Source organism: Danio rerio, chromosome 16 (assembly GCF_049306965.1).
Source record: "Danio rerio strain Tuebingen ecotype United States chromosome 16, GRCz12tu, whole genome shotgun sequence".
NCBI lineage: Eukaryota > Metazoa > Chordata > Actinopteri > Cypriniformes > Danionidae > Danio > Danio rerio.
In genome coordinates this window covers 6,618,006-6,637,292 of record NC_133191.1, presented here as the reverse complement: position 1 = coordinate 6,637,292, position 19,287 = coordinate 6,618,006, and the positions used below count along the sequence as shown (strand labels likewise).

At 36.1% G+C, this 19,287-nt stretch overlaps 1 protein-coding gene across 1 annotated transcript; it reads left to right on the top strand.

The window, feature by feature from the left end:
• The first annotated feature begins 3,536 nt into the window (after window positions 1-3,536).
• ndufb9 (NADH:ubiquinone oxidoreductase subunit B9) lies at window positions 3,537-8,047 on the top strand. The gene is given in 4 exon segments (NM_001017880.1): window positions 3,537-3,634; window positions 6,933-7,125; window positions 7,233-7,346; window positions 7,809-8,047. Coding segments are annotated over 4 exon segments (528 nt in total). The 5' UTR covers window positions 3,537-3,545; the 3' UTR covers window positions 7,941-8,047.
• Window positions 8,048-19,287: the final 11,240 nt, after the last annotated feature.

Below are 19,287 nucleotides of genomic sequence, written 5' to 3'. Positions count from 1 at the left end.
TTTAGAATTTATAAAGCATTTTTACAAGCATGCAATCTAAAGAAATGCCAGGTTATTTCAACCTAATTGTGGGTGTAATAGGGACTCAACTGCAGTATGATGCAGGGGTGCGTTTCTCAAAACCATCGTTAGCCAACTAAGGTCGCAATTTCCATCGTTACAAACATAGTTTGTTGATTTGGCATTTCCCAAATCCGTCGCTCCAACAAACATTCACAAACTGCGTCGGAAACTTGAGTACTCGCAACTAAACCAATCAGAGTCTCATCTCCCATTACCTTTAAGAGCCAGCTGCATCGCGCCTTAAGCGCATTTGCTATTTACAGGACGTAAAGTAAGTGTAAGTGGAAAAACTGAGCATTTCACAAGCAAACAGTTAACAGTTTTTTTTAAACAGAGCATCTACCGCGCAAGAATGAGAGATAATGGATCTACTTACACTTTCGCTCACGTAGATAGGGAAACCTTTACGCACAGACATTAATTAGCCTATAAATAATTAATTTTGTTTGTTAAGCGCAAAAATTTGTTTCAAAACTATTTTTAAATTCAGTTCTAATTTCCAGCAAACGAATAAATGAACAATAATTACGAAGTGTGCTCAAAAACCTGAGTTATATCCTAAAACACATGCTGTGCCCCATATGGTCTAAAACCTGCAAGTGTAGTAGCCCGAGTAGCTAAAATAGTCACTAAATATCCCTCGAAACACTGAAAACGTATACTTTTTATTAACAAATTAGAGGCAATTTAAATAAATTCAATAATTTGATTCACTATAGCATGTTACAAACTAATACCAATGTAAGTCATTTGAAAAGAAAGAAAGAAAGAAAGAAAGAAAGAAAGAAAGAAAGAAAGAAAGAAAGAAAGAAAAGGCTTTATAGTGCTTAGCTGGATGTCTGAACTGCATCTAAATTATTACTAAAGTAACTAACTAATTGTTATATATGTTATATAAATTGTTCTATATTTTATTGTTATAAAGTTATTTGTATATTCCTCTTATTTTGCCTTCTATTTGAGAAATTATTTGTTGATCTGTGTAAAGCCGCCTATGGTGTGTGGATTTCTATGAAGGTGACATTTGTAGCAGAAGCGAGACTTTTCGAATCTTTGAATCAGTTGAGCCGAATGCTTGTAATGATTCACTGTCTCGAAATTCGGCGTGCTGAGGACATCTGCTGGTTAAGATCTGTAAATACTACAAAAACACAGCTCGGAGTTTTACAAAGATTGAAAGTGTTTTCGTTACACAGTAACAATACGATTAAATATAAACTATATGTAGTATAATATGTAGGTTTTAATCAATTTGTAGCACAAATCTGTAACATCAACGCTGTTTGATTGAACAACACTTACAAACGTGTTATGACAGGCTACCATTAATAACAGTAGCATATCTAGATTAAACGGGATATTAGTGAATTTAAACTGACTGTTTTAACAGATTTGTGATAGATTTAGATTGTACATTTACGTAATATAAATTTATCATCAATAAAATCAATATAAATGTATTTCATACCTTTTTATAGACTAAATTAATATTGCTGGTTTTGTTTTTCACACAAAAAAAGGTTCATTATTTTTTGCCCTGATATTTTTCCACATGAGATTAAGGCTGAGCAAAGACAATAATTCATGCTGAATGCATGTGTCTGTTTTAAATGAAATCTAAAATATCCAAATATGATTGTTCAAACTGCGTGGAAGACGTAGAATGGTATAACTGTTATTTATTTAAATATACAAATCATAAATTTGAGATTTACAATGTAAATATTTTTGGCTTATGTAACCATAGCATGTACTTAACTGTTATGTACTGTTGAGGATGTTTACATCTACTCAGTGGTTTTGAGTCTTAATTTGGCCATAACAAAAAGTTAGCTGTTTCAGCTTGCAGAATGATTTTTGCTGACAAATCTTATTTTGACACATATTAAATTTTTTTTTTAAATAAAATAAAAAAACAACTATACACTTTGGGCAAAATTACTAGCCTTTTGTTATGTGCAGGATGAAAACATCCACTGAATTAAACTGCTGTAAAAATGCATCAGATACATATTTAAAAATATTTTTTGGCATAAATCTGTTAATCAATCTCAGTCCTGATCAAAACTACTAAATACTTTTCAGAATTACAGGATTTTAACTCTTAAATAGTCAAATTCATAAATGATGTCACTGATTTGGAGAAAACACACACCAAAATGGCTTATTTTCAACATAAAAAGTAATTGTAGATTTTTTAAAACCTTTTATCAAAGTCTGTGCTATATTTTATATAAAAATAATATTGATAATAGTCTCACATTAATAACATTAAAATATTTAAATTATTTCACTAGTGATTCATTAAAGTACATTAATAGATACCAGATAAATAATATTTTAAAATGTTATTTTCATTGTTGAAGTTTAAAACTCTGGGTGTGCGACAAGGTTAAAACAGTGATTTTGACACCTAAAAGGAAGTTGAATATTATGAAAGAATATAAAAGAAAGGTAGTCATTTTTTAAGTAGATTTTTTGTTAGTTTGACAAAGAAAGAGGAATTTGAACAGAATTATAGATATTTTTGAATATATGATCAAAGGACATAAAAGTGCCCATAGTTGAAGAATTACCCATGTATTATTAAAGGAATCTAATGATGAAGATGATTAAAAATGGTAAAATAGAAAAGGTATGATGACATTTTAATAAATGGCATAAGCATAAAATATGTCTGATGTAAAAAGAGATAAGTAAGAGAAGAAATAAGTTAAAGTAATAGACGAATGATAATGAAGTGGGAAAATAATAAGCTTGTGCTTCATCCCGCTACATTTTATAAGATATTAATAAGATATTTTATATATGATATTTCTGTTCAAAAATCAATCAAATTTACTCACCACTTACTAGTTCCTGGCCTGTTTTGTGAACACAACAAAAATAGATATTTTAAAGAAAGCTGAAAACATGTAGACTTCAATAGAGAAAACAAATAAGGGAAGATTACAGGTATAGCATTCATCAAAATATCTTCTTTTGTGTTCAACACAATAAAAAAACTCAAAACTGTTTAATAGAGGTAAAGTTGGTTTTATAATCGCACATTCGTTCATTTAGCAGTCTCTATATTGTTTACCATGGTACTTTGAATATCCGCTCGGAATTAGCATGCAAGTATGACTTCTAAATAACATTAACTCTATCTAATTCAATGTGAACAATGTTGTTCTTTGATAGTCATTGGCTGCTAATATGATTTCCCTATATAGAGTTTGCAAATATTACTTTTCTGAAATGATATTATTAAGGAAAATGTCTGAATATCCGAATATAAAACCAACTTTACCTTTATAACTGTCTTAAAGCATTTGAGGGTGAGTAAACAGTGAGCAAATGTTCATTTTGGGTGAACTTTACCTTTTATTCTGGTAGTATTGACTGAAATCCACTCGAAGCATTGAATCGAAACAAAAGATTCGGACCTTTTATGAACTAGTGTTCGAACGCGTGAATCACTTATGACGTAGAGGGGAAAGATGGCGTCGGCCTACCTGACCCACAGCCAGAAGGTCCTGCGGCTTTACAAGAAATCACTGAGACACCTCGAGTCGTGGTGTGTTTACAGGTGAGCTCGCTAAATTTATAAGTTGCAGGTTAATTCCTTTGTATTGACTGTTTTTGTTTTGGGCCGCCCAGGGATGATAAAAACGTCAGTCGGTCTCCGTCTGTCCTGCCAATTCCTGTTTGTTGTTTAAACATAACAGCTACTCGTTCTCTGTCCTCTTGAACTATTGAATCTGTGTTAATTGCGAACAAAATATGCTTTTGTGGTGCATTTATTCAACGGAGGTCGCTTTAATCAGATTATAATCAATCCAATGTGCAGTTTAGCTTATCGTGTTCACGACAGACGTTCGCGTGTTTGTTTAACGTTAGACGCTCAATCCTCGTGTATTATCGAAATATACTTATTTGTTCTATGAGATCTCAAATTGACCTTTTTCGCTGTCATTTACTCGTTTTGTCATTTTTGTGAAGTCCGTATTTACTCGGGGTGGCCACCAATATATTGACTTGTATCTCACTGAACGGCTTTCTTAATGTGTGCAATACGCGGTTTGTCCTGTGGTGGCAGTAATAGTCGTTCATATAGAGGTAAAGTTGTTTTTATAGTTGGATTTTCACACATTTTCCTTAATAATATCACTTCAGAAAAGTACTTTTTGCAATTCTAAATAGGGAAGTCATATTAGCAGCCAATTACTATTAAAGTACAACATTGTTCATAGTCAATTAGATAATAATTGTGTTAATGTTGTTCTCCCAGACGAGCGTATGTTGGTTCACTTTTATTGAGGTAAAGTTGGTTTTATATTCGCACATTCAGATTTTATCCCTAATAATATTATTTTTAGATAAGTATTATTTGCTAATTCTAAATAGGGGAATCATATTAGCAGCCAATGACTGTCAAAGTACAGCATTGTTCACAGTCAAATAAATAGTCCTAATGTTGTTTTGAAGTCATTCCTACATTCAATTTGAGACCAATTATTCAAAGTACCATGGTAAATAATATAGGTACCATGTCACAAGTTGTCAAATGTTTAAAAAAAAACGTTTAAAAATGAAGAAATGTGCGAAAATAAAACCAACTTTACCTCAGTTTTCACTTTATGGGATGCACTTTTGGATATGGCAAGGTTAACTGCAGTAAAAAGTTGGGGTAAAGTTGGATATATTCAATAAATCATTTTTTGAATGGTGAAAATTTGTGACAGTCCTTATATTGTATTTTGAATATTCAATCCTTTCAGCTGCAACCCATCTCTGGGAAATTTTTCTGAATAGTCAATAGTTCAGTCGGAATATTTAAAGTAGTGTGGTAAACAATATAGGGATCATATCACAAGTTGTCATTGTTCTAAAATGAATGAATGTACGAATATAAAACCAACTTAACCTCAATAAAATACAACATGTTCTGCACATTTGTGACCCTGGATTAAATTGAGACACTGTACAAAGACAGCAATTGGTCTGTGAGACGTTCGAAGTCTAGAAAAGCGACCAAAAACATTCTCAAAACAGTCCATGTGACTTCAGTCCAAGCAATTCTTCTGCATTCAAATAAAAAAGCTCAAAGAACCATTGTTTAGACCAGAAATCCTTCATTACTAAACTGATACTGATTGTTTTAATAAAGCTTTGCAATTAAGTGGTTTGTAATTACCCTGCAGTGGTTATTTTAGTCCAAGTTTGAAAACAAAGTTTAAAAGGTAAAATTAAAATAGTATAAAATCATAATAAAAGAATTTATGTTGACTACTTATCATTGACAAATTAGTCGATTATATAGACAAATTGTGGCAACCCTACAAAAATTGGTAAAAAAAAAAAATTGGGCTAAATCTTTTACGTTTGATCAGGGCATGCTACACTGTGCTGCTGACTCCAATAGCAATATGTGCATTTAATTGCTTATAGTAAATACACACCCAAACAACCTGACGAGAAAGAGAAGACGCTGGTAAACAAAGTTATGTACGCACATAAAACACTATTTTTATTTATTTATTTTTGTTTATTATGCTGCACACGTGGAGCTTCGTTTGATTACAGTTGAACCACTGAAGTCAAAGGGAATGTTCTGACAATGATTTCATACCTTTTCTGGACGTTTCTGAACAGTTGATGCCTATGTAGGATGAGAGACCGCTCTTGGATTTCATCTAAAATATCTTTCTTTGTGCTGTGAAGAGGAATGAAGATCTCGGGTTCGGAGCAGAACAGAAGTTTCATGTTTAGGTGAACAATAATTTGAGCTGGTTTTAGTAATCTTGGTAACTTATGCTGTGTTTATGTGCTTTAGGAAGGCTGAAAAACAGTGTACATTCATTCGGCGCTGTGTTTAAGTTCACTAGATCCTTTCAGAGGTGCACCCAGCACTGAATTTATCAACTCCTCCAGAAACTGTACCTGGATGATGGAGGCTTTCAGTGGTGCTTCAGATCAGTGTTGGCAAGAGGATGTCTTCTTGGGACACTAACAACAGGCACTTTGTCATAATCACAGTCCTACAAGTGCGAGCTCCTAATGCGGCGCGAATGTCTGCTAATGTTCAGATTTTCCAACTCGAGTGATTAGTGCGTCAAGCACGCAGATCGCGCTACTTCTTTCACGCGAATCACATTATTTGCGCAGCCTTATACATGCGAATCGTGCTGCTGAATGTCTATTCGTGTCTTTGCATTGACTTAACATGTAAATCACTCATGTTTGATGGTTTATCCGCGTCTGGTGTGAATGCAGCATTACAATTGCATTTATTCTAATTTCACCAAACATGCTAGAGTAGTAAAAACAAAGTATGGTTAATGTATTTTTAAATGTATGCCTTTTATCAGGTCATAATTTTATCAACTTTATCAGTCCATCTTCTGCTTAACTAGTCACAATAATATATATATATATATATATATATATATATATATATATATATATATATATATATATATATATATATATTGTAAATTAAAAACATCTGCAATGCCACTGTTAATGGATGTTTTTTTAGTGATTATAATGTTCTGTCAGTCCAAAATCATAGATAAGCTGAGTTAATGTAAGTAGTTATGTGTTGTTGTTTGGTTTAGTTTTGTAGAGAGGGACATATTAAAATGCAGAAAATAGTTTTCTTTAAATCATGAAAGCCATTTTGTTAGAAAAATTACTAAATAGTTCATGAAGAGGAGAAGAATCTACTCATGTAATGTTTTATGTTTTTCTAATATTATTTTGTTTGCACAATAGTATTTTTTTTCACAACAGCATTGACTTAATGTTAATGATTAGCTGTTCATCCGAATTCAAGTGTTTGTCTTAACAATACCATTTCACACAGAGTTACTTTTCTCTTTCAGAGATAAATATCGCTTCAATGCATGTCTGCTTCGAGCACGCTTTGATGAGAACAAGGATGAGAAGGACATGGTGAAGGCCACCATGCTCCTGAAGTCAGGTGAGGAGGAGTTCTGGTCCAATCAGCACCCGCAGCCATACTGCTTCCCTGACCAACCTGGAGGAACATCCTATGAGAGATACGAGACTTATAAAGTAGGTCACATGTATTTTGTGGGCTCTTTGTGCAGTTCTGTTTTGTTTTTTCTTAGTTTATGATTTATATTTTCATTCGTTTCCTGTGCACATTTCTGCTTCTCTAGGTCCCCAATTGGTGCCTCGACCACTGGCATCCTTCTGAGAAAGCCATGTACCCTGATTACTTTGCTAAGAGGGAGCAGTGGTTAAAGCTGCGGGCACAGAGCTGGGAAAAAGAGGTATGTCTGTCGTTAAGTTCTGTAGCCTTTGGAACATTCGACTGGATGCTTCGCTTTAAAGGATTAGGACTAAGGGTGTAACAATATGCGTACTCGTATTGAACCGTTCGGTACGAGACTTTCGGTTCGGTATGCATTACAAACCGAACAATTTAGACTAATATCTAAAAAGATAAAAGAGAATATTTGTACAAAATATAATGTTTTCAGTGCAACAACGCTCAACAAGGCATCCCAAATGGCGTGACATGCTGCCTTCCCCACCCACCTCCAAACAAACAATACTCCAGTCAGGCACACGCTGCACCAGCTCGCAAAATGGCTAGTAACGTTAATGTAATCCTCCTATAACAAACAGCGGGTCCCCTACCCCGGTCTTCAGATATGATGCGCACATCGCACCCCCTGTGGTCTTCATGCGATGCAAAAGTATTAACTTTTTTTTATGTCGTTGTTTTTTAGGTCCAGCAGCTGCAAGCTGAAACCCCTGCGGATGGCCCCAAAACTGAGGCTCTACCCCCAGCCCGTAAGGAAGGAGACCTCCCACCTCTGTGGTGGCAGTTTGTCACTCGTCCCAGAGAGCATCCCATCTGAAGATGCTGGTGTTGGGAAGAGAATTCCAAGATGTCTAAAACAGTTCAGTTTTGTCCAACAGCACTATGAGCTCAATCCTTAACAATTAAATAAACTAGTATGTGATCCACCTCTCTTGTAGTCATTTAATGCCAACTTCTTCATTGACAGCTCCTTGCTTTTTCTATTTTTTTATTGGTAATGCTTAGCATGGGCGACTCAGTGGTCATTTCACAACAAGAAGGTTGCTGGTTCGAGTCCCGACTGGGTCAGTTGGCATTAGGTTAATAATGTCAACTATAGATGAATTGAGTAAACTAAATTGTCTGTAGTGTATGTGTGTGAATGAGTGTATGGATGTTTTCCAGTACTTGGTTGCAGCTTGAAGGGCATCTGCTGTGTAAAACATATGCTGGATAAGTTGGCGGTTCATTCTGCTGTGGCGACCCCTGATGAACACACAGTCTAAGCCAAAGGTAAATGAATGAATACATAGTGCCAAAATTAGCCTGTTAGCTTCCTGGCTCAACATTTAGTGGTGCATTTGTTTTGATCAGTTTCACTGAATACAAGACTTCTCATGTAGTTATTCAAGTATTTGTTTCTTTATGTTAACAGAATCAATCGAGTTGCTACGCTTGGCTTTTATTGAAGACTCCAGCATAAAACAGTGTCTGATTTTTTTCATCAGTCAGGAGGACATCATCTCACTTTCAGGTTCTGTCTTAAAACCATCACAATACACAAATAAGTCTCACACCAAATAACAAACCAGTAATACATGTGATGTGTTCGTCTTTATTGGACCAGCAGCACCATTTGGTGTGCGCATTAACCCACATCTACAAAATTTAAACATAAACCTGGACATATTAAGTCAAATACACTTCAGTGCCCTGGATCATTGGACTCTAAAGAAGCCCATAAACAGTATGGATTTAGGACATCAGAAGAAAGGAGTAACTCATCCCAATGTTTACAGACAACAATATTTGGATATTAGAAGCCAATATTCTCAGCATTCACCTATTTTTACAGATGGCTCAAAGGTGGAAGATGGTGTAGCAGCAGCAATGGTAACTGGTCAACAACATTATGGAATCAGTCTGCCTAAAGAATGCTCCATATTCACAGCTGAAGCCCGCGCTTTACTTTTAGCATTTGAGTATATAGAAAATGCCCAACAAAAGAAATCTATCATTTTTACAGACTCTAAATCATGCCTCCAAGTTATGGAATCTTCAACGAATGATCATCTTGGATTGATAATATTTTAACTAAAGTTCACAAACTACAAAATCAGTTTTATTACATCATTTTTTGCTGGGTTCCAGGACATGTCGGACTTTCAGGCAATGAGCGAGCTTATGCAGCTGCTAAAGATGCTTTGAAGCAAGTAGTGAACAACTGCCAAATCCCTCCGTCAGAGATGAAACCTTTTATCAACGCTTACATTTTAAACAAGTGGCAAAAGGAATGGGATGCATTAGAAAACAATAAACTACATGTAATCCAACCTGAAGTTTCACACAGAATTTTAAGACATTTTAAGAATTGATTTGATCAAGTAGTTTTTACCAGATGTCGTATTGGGCATACGAGAATAACACATGGTTTTTTGCTCCAAGGTGAAAACCCCACTCAGTGTTTGTGCTGCAAAACTCCTCTTACTGTAAAACATATTTTACTGGACTGTCCTGCTTTTACTGATTCCAGAAGGACTTTTTATGAAACAAACTCTTTTAAGGACATTTTTGACAAAGTGAAACCAGAAAAGATTTTAGACTTTTTATCATGTATTAACACAAAAAATCTTATTTAATATATGTTTTATTTTGTTTGTTGATTTTTAAATTGTATATTTATTGTTGAAAGATTCCTGCCATGAAGATAGCCTTGGTTGCTGACATGGCATTAAATAAAAAATACATTACATTACATTACTGGACCAGCAGCAACATTCTGCACAAGTCAATTTTTTTCTGTCACTTTTTAAAGTAATTCTTGAAAATTCATCATAAATCTATATAAAATGAACTTAATTAGTCTTATGACATTTGATTGGATCTTAATGAACAGACTTTTACATTTACAAAGAGAAAAAAGGGATACATCTGGCAACATTTCAAGAGTTCACATTTAGCTGGTGATTGATAAGAGCGAGTTTGGCATGCTTTCCTGGGAGAAAGCCCTGAGCTTCCACCCATTTCATTACAAGAGAGTGGGAGTCTTGAGTTTAGGCAGGTCTCAAGAGCTCCCCAGTATTTATGTAAAGAAAGATAGGGAGTGGGGGTAAATGGGGGCATTCTCCAAGATGAAGAAGGCTAAGGTAAGGAAATCTGGCTATTTACTCATATTCAAGTGCATCTGGTTGGCGTATTGCAGGGCTAATTAGTTTGTCATAGAGGCCAGCTCATGAAAAGCATCCTAAATGAAGGGCCGGAGAGATGACTTGCGATATGAGTGGGGTTGTTGTATTTTGAAACTACATAATAGCCCACAGCCATGTCACCCTACAGCCCAAGACCGGTTACTCACTGAAGCTAAGCAGGGCTGAGCCTGGTCAGTACCTGGATGGGAGACCACTAGGGAACACTAGGTTGCTGTTGGAAGTGGTGTTCGTGAGGCCAGCAGGGGGCGCTCAACCTGTGGTCTGTGTGAGTCCTAATGCCCCAGTAAAAGTGAAGGGGACACTAAACTGTCAGTGGGCGCCGGATTTCGGATGAAATGTTAAACCGAGGTCCTGACTCTCTGTGGTCATTAAAAATCCCAAAGCACTTCTCGTGAAAGAGCAGGGGTGTAACCCCGGTGTCCTGGCCAAAGTCCCTCAAATGGCCCTTACGATCATGGCCTCCCAATCATCCCCTCTCCACCGAATTGGCTCTATCACTGTCCCTCCACTCCACCAATAGCTGGTGTGTGGTGAGCGCACTGGCACCGTTGTCCTGTGGCAGCCGTCGCATCATCCAAGTGGATGCTGCACACTGGTGGTGGTGTGGAGAGACCCCCTCATGATTGTGAAGCGCTTTGGGTGTATTGCCATACACAATAAATGCGCTATAAAAATACACATTATACATTACATTACATTATAATATCAGTGCATTGTACAAGTCTGAGGGAAGAATCATGGATTCACAATTCTCACGTCTAATGTAAATTTAGCTTTTATATTAGCTGTATTAAACATGTTTGTGAGCATGTTCATACATAACCCATATAATAATTTTAATAATTTGTCTGACATTTATTTTGTTTGCATTTCACTGAAAGCCACGCTACAGCATGAGATGTTTTCTACTGGGTGTTGCATATATTCATATTCAATATTTAACATTGGCATTTATTCTTACAGTTGAAATGACAAACTTGGACGCGGAAAAGACGATGTGAATGGCTCGTTGCTAATCCAGTGCGCGTGCGTATTGGCCTTGGGGTATAAACTCGGAACTTTAAACTAACGCACAGGTGGCATAACTTTGTTTAGTTGCAGCAGTTTCGTTCTGTGCAACAGAAAAGCAGCATTGAGAAGCCTTTAAGATTAACCGTATTAAATTAAAGCACGTTTAATAGTGAAATGGGCTATTGTTGCATCCCTAATAACGATTATCAGTGCATTGAACAAAATGCCTTTTCTAAAAACATATCCAAATGTTTCCGGCTGCTCGCACCACTCGCTAAATGTCAGGTGACTCACGCTCTGCGCAGACTTCAGCTGCAGCTCTTGCTGTATTGCATGGACACACGTCACTTCATAACTATATCGACCGTTTTTTGACTGAACTAAATTTGTTTTTGATGTCTTGGTCACTATTTGGAGGGCTGACAAATTGCCTCGGGAGCCAGGTTCAGCCCACGTGCCGCCAGTTGAATAGCCCTGGTGTATCGTGTGGTTACTAATGCTAGGCCAGCCTTGATCAGTCATAAGTATGCAGATGCGACAGTAATGGTTGCACAGTAATTTACCATTTATTAGCACAGTTACTACCTGTACTATACATTGCTGTTATTTATTCTTAACACTACACAATTTCATCCAAATCCTGCTAATTTTACAGTAAAATATTGTTTCCTTTTATTACAGCAAAACACTGGCTATTTGTAGTTAAAGGTGTACAGTTAAATAACTGCCACAGAGAAAACATCTAACTATCTAAGCCCACCACCACCCCCTTCCTCATGAAAGGACCTTTATCATTCATACATCCATCCATTCAGGAAATGCCTAACCAGACCATCAGTTTCCAATCATTGCTGAGGTCTGTGATTCCTATTTGTCTCCACATGCTGCACTCCAGTCTGCAAAAGACAAAGACAGGACTAACAGCTGCACATGCTTGCCGAGATCTAGCAGTACACAAGATGTCCTCCAGTGTTCTTCAGATGAATCTCCACTGATGCTCTTGTGAATTTCCTCCTCCAACATATTGTGTGTCCATTGCTTGAATATAAAACATCTGCCACAGACAAGACATCTATCTAACTATCTAAGCCCACCACCACCCCCTTCCTCATGGAAGGACATCTATTTATCATTCATTCATCCACCTGTTCATTCAGGAAATACCTAACCAGACCATCAGTTTGCAGTCATTGCTGGGGTGTGATTCCCATTTCTCCACATGCCCCAGTCTGATCTGCAAAAGACAAAAACAATACTAACAATGCTCACAGACAAGACATCTATCTAACTATCTAAGCCCACCTCCACCCCCTTCCTCTTGGAAGGACATCTGTTGTCGATAGGAGATACCTGACCATTAGTCCATTATCTGACCATTATCATTGCTGTGGTGTGTGACTCTGTAAAAGACAAAGACAACATCAATAGAGCTCTACCTGCTTGTTCAATTCCATCCATCCATCCATCTGAAGGAAATACACGACCATCAATTAATAAAGTTCATTTGATTCAACTTAAAATGTAGGACAGTACCTAAATTTTTATGATGTACTTGTCATTACTGAGGTGTGTTTCCCTGTTTCTCCACATGCTCCATGATATTCTGCTAAAGAGAAAGATATCAAGTCTTTAATTAATCTTAATACATTTTTCTGAAAGCTAACTCCATTGTTCAGTCTGTTCAAGCAGATCTACCTGCTTTCTGAGCTCCAGGTCTTCAAGTATATCTCCACCTTATGAGTCTCAGGGGTGTTGCTAGACATGAAGCTGTACTGGGGCATGAGCTACCCCTTGACTGCATTCCCCCCACCCTCCCAAAAACAATCATCAAATGTAATGTCACCAACAGAAATCACCCAATGTAAAGACACGACTGGAGTGATTTAAGATCTTCTAAAAAAAAAACTTTTCCATGAATTTTAACTTCATATGAGGATTCTAGAGAACAAAATAAAAATGTCTAGAATGATCTTTTGTCTGAGACGTGGATCTTGATGGCCGAGAAATATTGTTATTAAGTCGAACTTCCCTGACTCATGTATTTTTTTAGTGTGTGTTCAACAACTGGGATTTACACCGGGAGCAGGAGCAGCACGAGGGAATGGTTTTCTGCACACGTGTCAGTTTGTTTTCGATTAAACTATGTTGCTTTATTTACTACATTGCCCCTTATATTGTGGCTCGTGCCCCAGTAAATGGGGTCTAGCGACACCCCTGGTGAGTCTCCTGCTTCTGCTCCACTCCAATCTGCAAAAGACAAAGACTGAACCAACAGAGCCCTACCTGCCGGCTGAGCACCTGCAATTTTAGATAAATCTCCACTGATGCTCTTGTGAGTCTCCTTCTGCATATTGTGTGTCCATTACCTACAATATAAACACCTGCCACAGACAAGACATCTAACTAGCTAAGCCCACCACCACCCCCTTCCTCATGGAAGGACATCTATTTATCATTCATTCATTCATCCATTCAGGAAATACCTATCTAGGCCATCAGTTTGCAGACATTGCTGAGGTGTGTTTCCCTGTTTCTCCACATGCTCCATGCCAATCTGCTAAAGAGAAAGATATCAAGTCTTTAATTAATCTTAATACATTTTTCTGAAAGCTAACTCCATTGTTCAGTCTGTTCAAGCAGATTTACCCATTTCCCTGAGCTCCAGGTCTTCAAGTATCCTGTTCCGCTTGTGAGTCTCCTTTTTCAGCGTCACTCCAACCTGCAAAAGACAAAAACAGCCCCAACAAAACCCTACCCGCTGTTCTCCAGCATATTACAGATAAATGTCCTCTGATGCTCTTGTGAGTCTCTCTCTTCTGCCTGCTCTCCATTAGCTGAGAAAAGGAAAAACCTGACACAGACAAGGCCTATCTAACTATCTATACCAGTGGTTCTCAAAGTGTGGTACGCGGAAGAATCACTGAATAATAATTAAAAATATTTAAACACACTCTAACACTTTGACATGTACAATAACACGGATGTGATTAGCATTGGCTCTTCCCTGTACTGTATAATCCCACTGTTGTGATTACTGAGCTTAGTGCAACACGTCATCAGATGCTAAGAATCTATAAAACTGCAGAGCTCTCGAACAGATATGTGCCATAGATAAATACACTAGATATCGCATACGCGTCATACCCTGAGCATGTGTCAATACTGCCGCCATGTTTGTACAGTGCTCTCAGGGCTCTTTTAAACATCATTTGGGAAATATTAAAAAAAAAGAATAAAAATCAAAGGGGGGCTAATAATTCTGACTTCAACCGTACAAAATATGTATTTTGACACTGTTATTCAGCAGTGTGTATACTGTACATTCATTTTATTGTTAGATATGATTGTAAAAGTTTCCCAGTACTGGGTTGCAGCTGGAAGGGCATCCTCTGTGTAAAACGTATGCTGGATAAGTTGGCAGTTCATTCTGCTGTGGCGACCCCTGATGAATAAAGGGCCCAGGGCCAAAGGAAAATGAATGAAAGATTGAAAAGATTTATTTTTGACTTGATGCAGTTGTGTCGTTTTATTTCTGTATCTTGAAATAAACTTTGTTTGCTCTGAATCACTGTTGTTTGTTTCTTTTTTTGCCAAGAACAGCCTTGTCATTGATAAGGGATTTACAATGCATAAATAATCCTTACAATGGTTCAATCTGCATTTATTCAATTTAAAGCATTTATTAACATACACAGTAACTAACTACCCTACTGAAAAAGACGATTTGAATAGTTTATTAAATGTTTGCTTACACATTATGAATTATCTTAAAAATCGCCACCTACTCTTTAATAACTGGTTTAAAAATAATGCCAAACTTAATTTAGCCATTAAATATTGATCTGTACGAAAATACAATCTTGAAGCACATTATACACTCACTGGCCACTTTATTAGGTACACCTTACTAGTACCGGGTTGGAGCCCTTTTGCCTTCAGAACTGACTTATTCCTTTGTGGCATTGATTTATGAAGGTACTGGAAATATTCCTCATAGACTTTGGACCATATTGACATGATAGCATCCCAGTGTTGTTGCAGATTTGACGGCTGCACATCCATGATGTGAATCTCCCGTTCCACCACATCCCAAAGGTGCTCCATTGGGTTAAGATCTAGGGACTGTGGAGGCCATGTAAGTACAATGAACTCATCGTCATGTTCAAGAAACCAGTCTGAGATCATTCACGCTTTATAACATGGTGCGTTATACATCAGCCTAAACCGTTGATACAAGGCAGGATGAATCCATGCTTTTATGTTGTTGATACATAATTCTGACCCTACCAACACAATGTCGCAGCCAGAGATGAACTCAGTGATTTGGGGGCCCAAAGCAATTCTAGGTATGGGGCCCTAGCATTAAAACTTAAAACAGACATTTTTCTATAGATATTTTTTTCTCTGTAGGTTTGTTTTTATGTAAATAAACTGCATGTTAAAATATATTATGATTTATATATATATATATATATATATATTTATATATATATATATTTATATATATATATATATATATATATATATATATATATATATATATATATATATATATATATAAATGGAAGCTTTATCTTTTCAATGTAAAATTAAATACAATAAATTCACAAATAAAAAACAAGTTCACAAACTAATTATATGTAAAATTAAATAGCCATTTTTGTGATTAGACTTTTGCATGTGCAGTGCGGAAGGAATGTTCCACTATTCATGGGAACCCCCAGATTTAAAAAGAGGTAATAGCATTAAAATCTCAATGGTTATAGATAGATTTTACAACATATGATAGGAAATAAAAGAGCTATATGATTAATATAGGCTTCTTGGCATTGGTTGGGGCCCCTATACCCTGGGGCCCTAAGCGGCTGCTTACCTTGCTAATTGGTTAAGTCAGCCCCTTGGTCGCAGCAGAAATCGAGACTCATCAGACCAGGCAATGTTTTTCCGATCTTCTATTGTCCAATTTTGGGCTTTTTTTTTTTTTTTTTTTTTTTTTGCAATTTTTGCAGATCAGCAGTTTCTGAAATACTCAGACCAACTAAGTCACTTAAATCCCCTTTTTTTCCAATTATGTTGCTCGGTATGAAATGCCTAAATGCATTGAGTTGCTGCCATGTAATTGGCTAAAATTTGCATTAACAAGCAGTTGGACTGGTGTACCTAATAAAGTGGCCGGTGAGTTAATATGTGCTTGTAAATCAAGAAAACAGCATTTATAGCTGTATTTATAAACTGCTTACTAATGTATTTCAATGTGGAGTTACTATTTGCAAATGCCTAATTATTTATTCACAATGGGCCATTATTATAAAGTGTTAACGTAGTTGAAAAACATTTGACTAGATTTCTTTCGAAGCATTAGAAGAACAGATAAAATAAAACATCTGCTCTACACCCACTGCCCTTATTAAATATTAATTATGTTGTTGAAGAGTGGGACCAGACAGCATTTAAACATCACCATCTGGAATAACTGTTTCATTATTCATTCATTCATTTTCTTTTCAGGTTAGTTCCTTTATTAATCAGGGGTCGCCACAGCAGAATGAACCGCCAACTTATCCAGCACATGTTTAAACAGCGAATTCCCTTCCAGCTGCAACAACAACACTTGGAAACACCCACACACTTTTGCACACACTTACATACACTACGGTCAATTTAGTTTAATCAGCCAGGGCTCAGACCAGCAACCTGCTTGCTGTGAGGCGATAACCGTGCTGCCCTGTTTCATTATTTTCTTATATGAGTTAAAATGTATATAAATATAAATAGCATAAAACCCACAGCGTTCAGTTAAACTGCATTTAAAGGCCCGTAGCCAGTATTGTCCCAAACATGAGCTCATTTGTCCTATTTTGCTATGCCATCATAAAGTGTGAAAATAACTCATCAAAGAAGGCTTCCAATGAATCCAAACAATTATTTTTTCATGAGTCCAACATCCAGCTGTGCGAGAAAACATACAATATAACAAAAGTAAAATCATCTTTCACAACAAGTAACCCAACTTTTATTCTGAATCTTGGACCATACCAATAATAAATAAAGGTTTGAAGCACCAAAAGCGAAAGGCAATTTTAATACTAATTAGGCTATTTTTGTTATCCATGAACTTTCAAAAAGTTAAGCTCTATATTATTAATATTATTATGTTTTAATTTTTTATTGTTTAAAAGGCCAAATTCTGACTAGCAAAGTTGAATGTGCTGGCTACCCACATAGCAAATTATCTCTGGCCCACACAATTAGCTTTTGCTTGGCCCACATGCCATAATGAATTACGGTACATGACTGGACCAAGTCTGGCTTCCAGACAAGGGCTAATCATGGTCCATATCTGAGCCACGTCTGAAAGCCAAGTTTTTTTTTTTTTTGTTTTTTTTTATTTTTTATTGAGCGTATATATATGTTATACAATTTCAATCAACAATACAAAAAAGGCTCGAATATTTTTTGTTTGAATATACATACAAAACAAAGCAGAAAAGACAAACAGTGTGGAAGTAGAATACAATTTTGTAGCAAGAAGTACAATAAGAGTTTATATATAAAAAAATGGAAGAAAATGCGTGTTTATACAGATACTGATTGTAAGAAGTCTATGAAGGGTTGCCAAATATTATAAAAACCTGAGAGATTGTCCTTCACCAAATATCTAATTCTTTCTAAATGTAAAGTATTGGAGAGATCTCGAAGCCACATTTTGTCAGTCGGTATCGTTGGTCCTTTCCATGACATCAAAAGTAATTTTTTTGCAGTTATAAGAGAGTAGGAAATGAACCGCTGTTGAGCTGAAGTAAATTTTCTAAATAGCTTTGATGTGCCAAGAATAATCAACAATGGATCAGGTGATAGTGTAGTCTTAAAAATTCTTGACAATACATTAAATACATCAGACCAGTAATTTGTGACCTTCGGGCAAGAAAAAAAAGCATGGAAAAGTGTTGCATTAGGGGACTGACATTTATCACAGTTGGATAAAGCGTTTGGGAAAATGTTGTGGATCTTTACTTTTGAAAAGTGAAGCCTATGTATAATTTTGAATTGTATAAGACGATGTCTCGTATTATAGGAGCATGAGTGTATGTGTTCCAAAGATTCTTCCCAGATGTCATCAGGAATATGGGTACCCATGTCTTTCTCCCAGCTATCCTTGTATTTATTGGATGAGGGGAGGGATATTGTTTGTAATTTGTTATATATATTAGAGATAAATTTATTTTTATATGGGGATATAGTGCAACATTCATCAAGCATAGATTGTGGTTGTGTATCGAAATCTGGCATTAATTTTTGAATGTAATCTCTAACCTGTAGATATCTAAAGAAATTATTGTTATGTAATTTGAACTTTGTTTGCAATTGTGCAAAGGAGGCAAATTTACCCTCAATATACAGGTCACGGATACAACATAATCCTAATTTCCTCCAATTAGTAAACGTCAGATCTAAATTAGAAGGGGGAAAGGATGGATTTTTAGCAATTGGTAAAGAAAGAGGCAGCGTCTTGTGGGTAAAGTGTGATTTAATTTGTCTCCATATACGAAACAAATTATGTATGATCGGATTTTGAATGTCCTTTGTTTTGTCAAGTGGTAAAGGTGAAAGTACTAGGGCAGCAGGTAAATATGGATCACAGTCTTCCATTTCAATAGCTAACCAAATGGGGAGAGTGTTAGAAGTGATGTTAAAGGAGTTAATATTTTTCAAAGCACACGCCCAATAATACATCATGAAATTTGGGAGGGATAGACCTCCGTTCATTTTAGATTTGGTTAAATGTTTTTTGCTAATTCTTGGAGTTTTATAATCCCATAGAAATGGTTGAATAATTGAATCGATTTTCTTGAAAAAGGATTTTGTTAAGAAAATCGGAATATTTTGGAACAAGTAAAGTACTTGAGGCAAAAAGATCATTTTGATTGCATTTATCCTCCCAAGTAGTGATATTGGTAAGGTTTT